Below are 13,290 nucleotides of genomic sequence, written 5' to 3' on the forward strand. Positions count from 1 at the left end.
CCAGGGAGGTTGTGAGTGCTCCATCCCTGGCAGTGTTCAAGGCCAGGTTGGACAGAGCCTTGGGTGACATGGTTTAGTGGGAGGTGTCCCATGGCAGGGGGTTTGGAACTAGATGATCTTGAGGTCCTTTCCAACCCTAACTAATCTATGATTCTGTAATTCTATATTAAGCACACCTTGGTGCTCGTGTGTTGTCACAGCTTTCTTCTGCTCCCTCCATTAAAATGAACTACCTTCCATATTTCTCAGAAAGCTGGCAGACAATTCTGATGAGGTGTGGAGTGTGTTGATTTGTTTTTTTTTTTCCTGTGGTCTTCTGCAGTGCTATGCTCCCCTTTTTAATATTCCCCTCTGGGAAGTAGTGAATTCAGGTTGGTAGTTTTCTGAGAAGGCAGCTACTACCTGCCTGGAATTAAAGGCACTAGTGAGTAAGCATACAATAATATCTTTTGTTGTTGGGTGAATGGCTTTATATAAATCAGTGGGAACAGAAGCTTAAGCAGCAGATCTAAAATGATCTTTTTTTTTTGTAACACTGACTGTAGAGCTGTTCATATGGACGCTGTTTAGCTCATTGAGCATGACATTCATATGGTCATCAAGCAGACTTTCTAAAGTTGATCATCCCTTTTCTTCATTGCGTAACATACTCCTCTGAACTGTAAGCCTGTTGGTGTCTAAAATTGCCTGTTACATTTTTAAGAGTGTACAGAAAGTGAAGCAATGAGGAAAAGCAGTCCTAATGTAAAATGTATTTTCTTGCAACATGTAAGCAAGGTAACTGTTAAAAATCAGGGGAAAGTGATCAGTATACTGGCAGTTTTGTGTCTCTTCTAGTATTCATAAACAGTTCTTCTAGGATGTCCTCTAGGAATTGCTGAACACAGAAACATTTCTATGTTGTAGGCTCTGCTATTGGATGAACTCATAATGCTACAGAAACATTTGCTATAAATGTATCCGCAGTACATGATCTGCAGTACAAAACTATAATCATTCTGTGTATGTTAAAACTGATAAAATGAAAGGAGATTGGACCATGAGAGATTGTTAGAATATGGGACTTAGATTTTGCTCGCTTTTCTCAATATATTGAATAACTTTGATACAGATTGTAACAAATGGCTTAGTGTAATCTTGTTTGTTCTTTTTCAATATCTGTTCATTTGAGATCTTGACCATTTCCTAATTCACTGAAAAAATCTCAAATTCAGTAGGTGTTCATTGTATATATGTATATGGTAAAGATATCAGAAACATCACCGTTAAAAGTAGTGTGACTTTGTTTCAACAACCTTGTCATATGAAAGCTGCTAGGACTAGCGTAAGAAGTATGGAGAAATAATATGCTCAAAATAGAATGACTATTTTCTTTCATTCTTCTATTGCTGTTTGCTTTGCCATCACCTAGATTTCTTGGCTCTTACACTAGCTATGACTACTTGAAAAGGAGCATCAAGTGGTAAGACTGTTGTTGATGTGAGGATGTTTTCAGGTGTCCTCTTCACTGTTACTTTTCATCACAGGCATTATGTGCACTTAAAACTTCAAACATGCAAATTTTGAAAGTGCAATCTGTGTCCAAAATTAAAGGTATTTCAGCATTTATAATTTCCTGACCTAAAAAAACCTGGACAGATATTTCTAGTATAAGAAGAAATGTTTTGAAAATAACATTTAATCGTTATCTACGCTATGCACATAAAGCTAGTGAAGCTTAAGCTGATTACATCTCTAATTAAGATGGCATTGTTCAAATACTAGGTGTATTTAGGAAAGTTGAACTAGACTCCATTGTCTTATTGGCTAATTACGCTTTTCATAAAAATCCACCCCCCCTCAACCCTCCAAAAAAAAAAAGAAAAAGTGGTTTTACATTTTTGTTTTGAAGATCTGCTAAATTAGAGAACACATTTTTGTTTAAATTACCCCAAATGAAATTGAAAAATTAAGATCTTTTAAGAAATCATATCAAATACACCTGAAATGTCATCTGCCTTTTGTTTGCCATGGTTTGTGTTACTAATCTTCTTCTAAAGATTCAGTGTTGTCTTAATCTCTTGTGCTTATCAGTAAATGTTTTTATACTTGGACAGGATATAAAGAAAATCTTATTTTAATATTTATAGGAAGAGATGGAAATCAGGTGATCATAGAAGAGAAAAGAAATTACAGTGGATGCAGGAGCTGAGACTCCTGATGAAACTAAACAGTCAGCTGTGGGTTGTTGTCTTTTTATTTCAACAGGGGGAAAACAACTGATAGTGAGCCAGCAGAAAGGTCTGTTGGTGAAAAACGCTATGAGCCAATCCCTCAAGTTACAACTCCTCCTCCTGCTTCTGCAGTCCAGTATACGCAACCTCAGTCAATTAATAGCCCTGTCCTGTCTCTCCCAGCACATCATAAGCCTGCACTTTCTGAAGGTGAGCAGTTGGAAAGCTAACTTGTCTCATGTGGTAACACTTGTCAGATGCTTATGTGGTTGCTTCAGCATGTCTGAATTGGTAATTGTGGTGTTCTTTAACTGAAATGTGGAATAATTATTAGTGAAAATAGCTTTTATTATAGTGAGATTGAGTGAAATAATCGTGAAATCACTGGTGATCCTATCTGAAACTAACTTTCAGGTGTTAAACAGTTTCTGTAACTATCTTTTCCATATGTAGAGGTCTCAGCAAAGATAAACTAAAATCTCTAGTACTTAGAGAACCTACATCTCAATGGTACACTGGACCAGAATTCTTTAGGCATGAGTAATAATTGTAGGTATTTGAAAATAGAAGAAAAAAATTGGGTTTGTTCTCACATTGTGAGGATTGGCCAGCTGAATTTTCCCATTCAGCTGAATTTTCTCATTTGTGTGAGTGCATGATAGCATCGCAGTACTGGTTTTTGGTTTTTTCTTTGTTTTCAGTTTTGTTTTTGTTTGGGTTTTGATTTTATTTTTTTTTGTCATGGTATAAATCAGCCTAACCTTTTTATTGAAGGGTCATACCATTGTATCCAATTTACCTATTTAATGAAACTTCAGATAATTTGCCTGAACATGCAAAATGTAATAAGAAGATAAATGATCTAAGAGAGCTAAACTGAGCCTATATATATTATGTAAAATAGATTAACAATTGACTAAAATGTATTCGTATGAAATTGTGACTATGCATACATTCCTGATGGGCACTGACAAGTTGCGGTATTTTTATTTGCATTGCAGTTAACTCTGTGTCTGACCCTCCTCCACCTCAGAATAAGCCAGCAGTTTTCAGATCCTCTAGAGAGGACACTGTGCAGTCCACGTTTTACCCTCAGAAAAGCTTCCCTGACAAAGGCCCTATTAATGGAACTGAACAGATACAGAAAACAGTCACTCCTTCTTACAACCGCTTTACAACAAAACCCTACACTAGTGCTGCAAGACCCTTTGAGCGCAAGTTTGAAAGTCCTAAATTCAACCATAATCTCTTGCCAAATGAAGCTCAGCATAAACCAGAGTTGCCATCAAAATCTCCAAATTCTCCTCAACCAATTTTGAAAGCACACAGCTCATCACAGCCTCCTGAGTTTGATAGTGGATTGGACACCTTTGCTGTACAGGTCGACAAGCCTAAATATCAACCAAATAATGTTAATGCTGTGCCTAAAGCCATTCCTGTAAGGTAAGCTGCTGCTTTTTTCTTCCTACTAGCACATCTGTAGCAGTTTATCTGTGAAACTTGTGAGAAATGCAGATTTGCTTCTGTAATTTCTATGCTTCCAATTTCTGTTGATATTATAGTTGAAAGATTATTACTATAATTCTAATTCTAAAAATCAGTGCTAGTCTCCTCTAGGCTGTGCTCTTCTAAAATGCTAGAGGCAAGTATGCCATTGACTTTCAGGAAGAAAATACTGATAAAACTGCTAGGCTTTCTGTCTTGCATTCAGCCCTTCAGCCCTTGAGGATGAGGAGGAAGAAGATGGACACACTGTTGTAGCCACGGCAAGAGGTGTATTTAACAGCAATGGTGGTGTATTGAGCTCTATAGAGACTGGAGTTAGTATTATTATACCACAAGGAGCCATTCCAGAGGGAATAGAGCAAGAAATATATTTCAAAGTCTGCAGAGACAACAGTATACTTCCACCTTTGGACAAAGAGAAAGGTAAGAGCTGGCTCTTGATTATTTAATTATTATTATGTTATTTATTACAATTAAATAGTGAACAGTAAAATAAACAGTATTATGTTATTTAATACAGATCTTTTCTAACAGCAAAATTAAATAACGAAAATACTGTAATACACTTCAGGATGTAACATTTCTTTATGACGATATAGTGTACATTTTGCAAGAAGTGTAAGGCAAGCAATAATTGTTCAATATTGAAAGTTGCAAGATGGAGGCCCTGAATTATAACTTGAGAATATTGAATTTGTAGACTTAAGTACTGATTTAAAACTTAGCTTGTGCACTAAAGAAGGTTCTAAATTAATTTTAAATATCTTTGAAAATGTAGCTTCCCTCACAGTGCAGGGATTTATTCTAGGCTTGCTTATTAGAAATATTTCATCTCCCAGTTAGAACCAAAAGCACTAAGCAGGAACTAATTTGAGTTTAATATCTAGAATTTACTTCAATACTTCAAAATACTTCGCATTTTATTTTTTTCATGGTTTTGAAAAGTATTCTTTTATATAAATATTTTCTTGATAGTCTTATTCCTAAAGGTTGAACAGTGTGTTTAGTTAAGCAACTTTTTCATAGTAAGTCTGTCTTTCATACCCCTAGTCCAGTGTACGTGCATTTTTCTCACCTGTCAGATTCTGAATTTTCAAGGAACTTAGTTTAGTAAATTCAGAGTTAAAGCATTAGTTGCAATCTGCAGTTACTTTGAATCTTTATGAACTAAACATAGGGGTATTAATTAACTGAATAATGTACATTAATTTTTGGATTTTTAAACTGAGAATAGACCTATATATTTGTATGCTTATATTTTGACTGTTAGAATAAGGGTCGTAGGCTCTATTCAGCCCAATGTGCCATAAATCCATACAGGCAGAACATTGCAGCTATACTGCAGAGAGAAATAGGAACAAACTGCTTACAGATTTGGGGATTTGTTTGTTTTGATGCACATGCTTAGAAATTAGTGGCTAAAAAAAGCTGACACCCAGCATGATTTAATCATCACACTTACTTATCCTTTTTAATTTAGAAATCATGATACCTTCCACTGAAAAGACAATTGAATACTCTCAAAGAGACAGTGAGCAACAGTCTTGCTAGGTGCTGTTCTTTACTGACAGGTCAAAAGTTTCATATTTTTCTCTAAATGGCTGAGTAGCTGTGCAATGTAGTTATGTAATACCTTGAACCTATTTCATGAAGAATCATTAACAGGTTCTTCTTTCTCTTAAATACAGGTGAAACACTTCTTAGCCCCTTGGTAATGTGTGGGCCTCATGGACTAAAATTCCTGAAGCCAGTGGAGCTGCGCCTGCCACACTGTGCGTCTATGACCCCTGATGGTTGGTCTTTTGCTCTAAAATCCTCTGACTCCTCGTCGGGTATGCTGTCCTCCCTCTGTCCTTTTGGGGCTTTTGGGTGCTATCGTATAATTTAAATTAATTTGGCTAAAGGTGATGCTGTGTAATACAAAGAACTCAATCATTGTATTTGTGTCAGACTCTTCCATTTCACTTCCATTACAAATGTCTTTCTTACATTTACTCATGGTGCCAGTTCATAGCTAAAACCATGATAGCAGAAAAAGAATAATATCTCTAGTCTATTAAATATAATTGTATTTTTCTATTCTGTCTTCTTTCTTGAGGACTGCTACAGCTGAACTCACTTGAAATGATAGTCGCACTAAAACTGAGAGGAAATTATATGTACCTCTGATTGGCCTTTGTAACATAACTGTTGTTTGTCTGTTGCTTAATTAACCATATAGGACTCTGCAAATCTTAACAATCTGCATGCTCATAAATCATGATTTAACGCTTGTTAACTGTTTTCACGTGTGCAAGCTGATGCTAACAATTGGGTCATTTAAGAAAACTATAGTGTTCAGTAAAAGCATTTGCAATTCATTCTAATGTAGCTGGATTTTCCACAAGACTTTTCTTGGTTGCTTCTGCCTATTTCTCCTCTACTGCCTTTTACCCAGAATTTTCTGGTTGATAGTAAAAGTTACAGCTAGGTTGCAATTTAATTTACTTGTTCATTTTTACCTCACTCTGGCTTTCTGGGATGAGGGGAGAATGTATTGGCTGAAATTGTCAGTGAGGTGCCTAATTGAGAATTCTGGGCACGTTTCAAGCAATTTCATGAAATGGCTGTGACGTTACAGAGATTTTAAGAAGGAACATTTGCACATCTGGGGAAAAAGTCTTAAGGTTTTATTCAGCTACTTTCAAAATTTGTGGTGGAAGTTTCAAACCATTACTGTGTATGTATGATCTAAGTAATGACTGAATGATGTAATTCTGTATAGAGCATTTAAGCCACCATGTATGCGTATCTTCTGTCACTAATGTATCTATCACTGTCAACACCAAAGCACTGATGCTTTGAAAGATTAAAGCATCAATCCCCTTGATGGGGATTCAATAACCTAGAAGTTTAATGGCAATAATTTTCAGTTGTTTTTTACACTCTATTATATGCACGTGTTGCATGCATCTATTTAACAACATGAGTATACAATGGCAGTGTTAAAACCCAAACTTATAAATTATAGGGTCCCAAAAGATTTGACAACTGTGTATAAAAATGACACGACCTTCCTTTGTAACTAATAGCACCTGTTCATGAACTTACTTGAAGTGAAGGGAGAGGACTAAAATGATCTGAACAATAACTGAAGTTACTGAGACATTTTTCTCCCTTTACAAAGTGGGATGTGTGTGTGCGCGCGCGCATGTGTGGGTGAGAGCAAGAGCGTGTATATTTAAGCCCTAACACTTTCTGTACTGTAAATATAACACCACATTCTGTTAATCTGAAATGGGATGTATATCATAACATTGCTTTTTTGAGACAAACTTTAAAATTAGGCAATTCTGTCTTATGATATGTAAGTAGACCATACTGTGTCTTAAATAAATAATTGTTTTCTCTCTTTCTAAATTAGTTTCTTATGGGACTCTGATTTTTGAGGTGGCTTTATAATAACAGCTTATAGAATTCTGGTTTTTTTCTCTCTTCAGTTGTCTGCTCTACCTCATCTTTTCTCAATGTATCCATGTTCTGTCCTAAAAGTGACATTCATTTGCACTTACTAACATCTTTCTGCTGCATTTAAGCCTCTTATATTGATACTTTCAAACCCCTTCAAAAGCTTGAATGATGCTGGTATTAAAACTGACTTGGGAAAAAGAGTTGCCTTTTATGGCCACATTTATTAGAATGTATCGGTAAAAAGTTCTAGAGGATTGTCTTTTTTTTTTTTTTTCTCCAAAGCAGTTCTATGTAAGTATGGTAAAAACTTCCTCAACAGGTAGAGGATGCACTGGCTACAGTCTGATCCTTACTATGTATTTAGGAGGAAGGATTGGAAGATTGTCTGCCATTTGTTTCATGGGCAAGACTAGGACCTTGTTGTCCTACAGTCCTGCTTTACCCTTCTCCCAAATATATTCGTTCATGTGAAGTTTTGAATGGCTTTCCCTACATCTATAAAATTAAAACTTCTCCAGCATTATTGAGCTTCTTGACTGAAACAAGTAGTCTTAGCTGTTTGCACTCTCTGTTTGCACTCTCTTAACTGTACAAAGGCCACTTCTATTCTTCGTCCCTGCATCAGATGTTGACATTACTCCACACCAGTGCATTGTGTACTTCATTATGTTTTCATGAGTTCTTCAAGAAAATTGGGGATTTTGCATCAGTCTTAATTAATAGAGAGGTCTCATGTGTGTGCAGCCTGTGTGACTGGGTTCTGTAGCTCGTTGCACATTTCTCAGGGCAGATCTGTTTCGGCCAAGCTATTTCATGTCAGTTATCTGGAAGGCTTAAGAGAACTGAGTGCATATTTCACTATTCTACCGCAGTGCAATGATAATACCTTGTATGCAGTGGCAGCATTTAGTAGTGGGTTTATGTTTAGATACTTGAAAAACAATTGGCTGTGCAGATGGAGTATAACCTTTGTTTGGTGAGATGGCAGCTGATGACTTTGCCTTATAAGACAATGTTATGCAGAACCTTTGACCATGAGTGGATAAGATCTGTTGTAAAGATGAAGTACATACCAGTTAACTGTAATTCTTTTAGAATGTCAGTATTTCAAACTTTTAAATTAGTATACTGGATGTAGCTGTAAAGTAACTACAGTCTTGTCTACAATAGTTTTCATAATAGAAAACTACCAGTGTGTCATAACTTCTGATTAGACTTACCTGTGTTCAGAACTGTTTGATGAAATTTCAAATGCATCCTACCCAGATTAGCTTTTAAAATGTCTTATTTTTCCTGGCAATTTTGGAAAGAGCCGGTGAATACCCAATACACTGTTAACACTTCTCAAATGGAAAGCACTACCTTGGTGCTGTAGAATGACTTGTATTTAACGATTCCCAGGGGCCACAGCATCTGTTTTGAATAACTGATCTTTCCTATGTTACATGGAAGTAAAGGGTTATTGTTTCATTAATAACATAAACTGCAGGGTTTAAAAAAAAAACAAAACAACAAAAACCAGCCTCCAAACAAACATAAAACCCATACCAGTGTTGATTCAAAACGTAGACACTCCTGTCCAAAAGCTCGGTTGTTCAAGATGTATACTGTTTGACAGCAGATACTAAACACCAGCATTGTGTTTTCCTCCCACAGGTGAGCCCAAAACCTGGCAGAACAAGTCTCTTCCCGGGGATCCAAACTATCTTGTTGGAGCAAACTGTGTCTCAGTCCTAATTGACCACTTCTAAATACTAAGTTAGCTGATTGAGTAAATAATGTGAAACTGAGATGGACCTTATGTATAAACTGAACCACTCTATCAAGTATTAACTGTTCTCTAAGTGATAATGGATCTTAGTGTTTAAGCGTCTTGCTTTAACTAACAATGGTTTAGCAAGTACACTCTTTGAGCCATGGTCACAATACATGCCACAAGCAGGGAGGAGGGTACAGTGGGAACAAGGGGTTTTTGCAGGATCTGTATGCTTTGGTCAGTTGTTCTTTTGTGGGTATTTTTTTTTTTTTTTTTTAAAGGGCACTACTAGTGTTTTATTGTTTAAAATCTGAAAGAACCAATGGAACTATATTCAGAGGACCTGAAGTTAATTCATACTCACCGGTTAAAACACAGAATTTGGCCTGCATTTTTATGGCTGTGTGTTTGTAACTCACAAGACTACATTTTGGTCTCTAGTTTTTAAACAATTTCTGGTGTATGTGTCCAATGAAATGGCAATCAACTTGGGGTAGCACAGCTCAGATCTTTTCCTCTGCTGAGAGGCTACTGTAAACATATCTACTTACTGTATATGGAAACATTGTCATGAGAACAGGGGGGAGGGGGAAAAGCATGAGGGATGACTATGGTTCAGTTGCCTCTGTGGATTTGTAAATTTAACCACGTTATTTCAGACCTATTAACCAGCAGGGATGCCTTATCCTCATGTTTTTAATAGTCTTAGCTCTCATAGTTCTCTGTATTGAGTTTGTACGGCTTTTGTGCTTACCTAGCATGAGGTCTCTCATTAGAGACTGGGGAAAGAGCGGGGGGAAAACCACAGAACAACAACTTGTGAGTTTGGTTTAGAGAATGAGTATTGTGTGTGTTCATCAGCCAGAAGAGAACCAGAAGAAAATGATGGTATGTTTTCTGCTATGCATTTGAAAATTTATAGATGTGTTAGACTGCTTGTATATAATGCGTGCATACTACTTTTGTTCCTGGTTTGTAAATTAACTTTTATAAGCTTTACCTTTTTATATATATATAAATATATATAAAAACAAAGTTTCTTAAGGATATCTTTGTATTCTCATACCTTTTGAGCCTTGAACTTTGACATCTGCAGCAATAAAGCAGCATTTCTACAATATATGAACAAGGACATTTTTAAAAAAATGCACAAAGTTGTTACCTTTTAAAGTGCTGCATTTAAAGAATATAACTCGGAATTCTCTACTTTGATTAAATTCTTGAAAAGTATCCCTACTGTAATTTGTCATAAGGATGCTGTACTATGTGCCCTGAAATGTATTTTTTTACTAATAGACGATTTATTACGGCACAATGGCACTACTACTGTTTAGATAATATACCACTGCATTCTGTTAATGAGTTATTAGCTATTCAGGTGTGGCTGATTTTTTTTTTTTCTCTGCAGTTATTAAAATTACACGTTTCTAAATATACAGAATAAAACTTTTTAAAATAATAAAGGAGATTGTAGTACATTATTGTTTGTGAAATGCATTTGTGAACATGCCAACTTTCATTTTTGCCTATGTAAGGAGACGGCTGTAGTCTGCCTAATGTTTGTACACAAAGCAGAGCTCTTTTGTGGAGTGAGTTGGAGCTGTCTGCAGCAGGGCTTCTGAAATGATGAGTGTGGATCCATGGGAAATACATGGTACAAGTAGGAGTGGTAGATTTGTCTCTTGAATCACTCTGTTGGTGCTACTGTACTTGTTATACTACTCTTCCAAATAGCTTTGGTAGTGTTGTAGCATGTAGATTCACGCATAATCTAGTTACACAGTTTTAAAGATACTCCTACGCAATCCTATTATCAGGCCTGTTCGGAGTACTCAGTAGCTAGTTAGAATGTATCTTAAAATAAGACTATGGAAACAGTATATAATCTCATGTCCATTCTGTGCTTCTACTGACCAGTTCGTTTCTGAGGCGTGCCTTACCCTAGAAGATGCATTCATTTCTATTGCTACTAGAGCAGGTGGAAAATTTGACTAGCAAAAAGACTTTGTATCAGGGTGCTGTTTTTCATTTGTCTTAGTGATGAGATATGGGTGGTATTTTTTGAATCAGCAGAAAGAAAGGGTTCAAAATGGCATGCAAAGCATCTTGGAGAAAATTGTAATGCTAAAATTTCTGGACTGTTTACAGTGGTGTCATTTGTGTCCTGGACATCCTGAGTCTAGTATGCTGTAAGGTGTAACTATCCTGAGTTGCTTTTGCTGTAGTGATCCAGATAACCTTTCTGCTCTTCTTCTGAAGAGTTCAGGGTCATGTCTTCATATCAAAATGAAGAAGAAAAGGACAGCTTTTCCTCTGCTGTCTTCCTAAATGAAATCACAAAGTTGATGGTGTTAAAAAATGTGGCAGTCCTCTTCTGCTAAGTGGCTTGTCAATGGAGTTGTCTTTTGCTGTCTACATTTTGCTGTAGGAGCATTTATCTAAGTGGCTAATTGCAACCACATGCATATTTTACTTGTTGTTATATCCCAGTGCTTTTGAATTAAGCCATGGCCATAGAGAATAACTCTGCTAAAATAACACATTTTCTTATTTTAAAATAGCAGTGGGTTGGAAGTCTTTTTCTCTGCAAGTGGTTACCTTCCTTACCTTCTTTATGCAGGTTAGGCTCTACAGGAGGTAAGTTCACATGTAATACTTCAATTTACTCTAGTTCTCTATTCACTATTTATTGTGAATTTCAAAACCAGCCTCTCCCAATTACTCCTGTCTCAGTGAAGTGCTGCAGCATTAGCACTGCAAATTTGATAATGTAAAATAATGTAAAAAAGTAACGCAAATTTAATAATGTAAATCTTAAGACTTACACGTTATAATGACTTCAGTGGTGGAAACAGTGGGTACAGGATTGCTGTTCATCTCTGCCCTCAGTTCTTGGTTAAAATAGTTTTAGTTTTGTTTGTTTTGGTGGGGTTTTCTTGTCTTTTGGGTTGTTTTTTTTAATTATTATTTTTATTTGTGGTGGTTTTTTTTGTGTGTGTTGTTTCAGTTGAGGGGGTTGTTTTGTTTTGGGGGGCGGTCCTTTGGTTTGTGTATGGGGTTTTGTTTTGGTTTGGGGTTTTGTTGTTGTTGTTTCGTTGTTTTTTTTTTCCGAAGCAGTAACTGAGCACTTAACTACATATACACAAAGGTTACAGCTCTAAAAATGTGGGGGTCCTCCAGTGCTTGCCAAGAGCAGGTGAGGCCCAGCATGAACTTTGGCAGGTGTGGTTGGTGGGAGCGGTGTCTGGATGTTTTCACTTTTGGACCTGGGCTCTGCAGAGCTTGAGAGAGCATTACAGGTCTAGAGAGCAGTATGTGCCAAAACAAGCACAGACTGCAACTGTTGGTGGTGCCACTCTGCTGCTTGCTATGGGAGGGTTAAGGCCACATCAGCTTTTCTGTCCTGGCACCTTTGGTGTGGGATCAGCAGCTGGGTGTTTTCACTTCTGGAGCTGGGCTCTGCAGAGCCTGAGATAGCTAGCCTCAGATGGCATTGTAGGTGGAGAGCATTAGGTACCTAAGCAAGTGCAGATCCCAGTGCTGGTGGGGCTGTTACAGTCTTTGATAAGGGAAGGTGAGGCCCAGCAACAGGCACCTTTGGTGTTGGAGCAGTGGCGGGATGTTTTCATTTTGTGGGCTGGGCTTTCAGGACCTCAAGAGTGCTGTGCAGAGAGGCATTACACAGTAAGTGTGTAGTGCTTTGAACCCAGCAGGCAGGTAAGTATGATGTGACGGGAAGGAGATTAAAAAGAATGTAAAACCCAGGGCTTGAGACCAGCGTCATAACTGAAGAACAATACAATGCTAGCACCACTAGTACCACTACTAATAAGGGAAATAACAAAGAGGAGGGAATATATAACTGAGGGGCGGGGAAGAGGAGATGGACAGGAAACGACCAATTGCTGAAAGCAGGAGCCTGCCCTTGCTGCCGGAATTAGGGCCCTGCGTGCGCCAGGGTACTCCCGTGCCCCTGACACGTACGGCCGTGAGCATGTGGAGCACGGGCTGCAGTACCGAGTCCTGCCCACGCGATGGCAGCAGCGATCGGCGCCCAGCGACACCTCGCCTCCCCACCTGCGGTACTGAGTTCTGGCCACGCGGTGGCAGCAGACAGCGGCGCTCAGCGACAAGCCGCCCCCGTCTCTGCAGTACCGACTTCTAGCCATGCGATGGCAGCAGTGAGCGGAGCGCAGCGGCACACCGCGCCTCTTCTGCAGTACCGAATTCTGGCCATGCCATTGCAGCCGCGAGCGGCGCTCGGCGACACACCGCCCCCCTCTGCAGTACCGAATTCTGCCCATACGATGGCAGCACAGAGGCGCTCAGCGACAGCCGCCCGAACTGCGGTACCGAATACTCGTA

At 38.1% G+C, this 13,290-nt stretch overlaps 1 protein-coding gene across 3 annotated transcripts in view; it reads left to right on the forward strand.

Annotated features, from left to right (window-relative positions):
• TJP1 (tight junction protein 1) overlaps window positions 1–10,403 on the forward strand; it is a 195,562-nt gene extending 185,159 nt beyond the window's left edge. For 2 of the 3 annotated variants that reach the window (XM_061447139.1, XM_061447140.1), the window contains 5 exons: window positions 2,248–2,423; window positions 3,215–3,656; window positions 3,925–4,142; window positions 5,408–5,551; window positions 8,826–10,403. In XM_061447139.1, the coding sequence (XP_061303123.1) occupies window positions 2,248–2,423; window positions 3,215–3,656; window positions 3,925–4,142; window positions 5,408–5,551; window positions 8,826–8,920 (1,075 nt within the window). In that variant the 3' untranslated portion in view covers window positions 8,921–10,403. Of the gene's footprint in view, window positions 1–1,411; window positions 1,463–2,247; window positions 2,424–3,214; window positions 3,657–3,924; window positions 4,143–5,407; window positions 5,552–8,825 lie in introns of all 3 variants that reach the window. The other variant, XM_061447138.1, reaches the window with a different exon arrangement.
• The last annotated feature ends 2,887 nt before the right edge of the window (window positions 10,404–13,290 follow it).

This window comes from Pezoporus flaviventris, unplaced genomic scaffold (assembly GCF_033815535.1).
Source record: "Pezoporus flaviventris isolate CSIRO_AGI_PZ_B2104156 unplaced genomic scaffold, CSIRO_AGI_Pfla_v1 ptg000006l, whole genome shotgun sequence".
In the NCBI taxonomy this organism is placed as follows: Eukaryota; Metazoa; Chordata; class Aves; order Psittaciformes; family Psittacidae; genus Pezoporus; species Pezoporus flaviventris.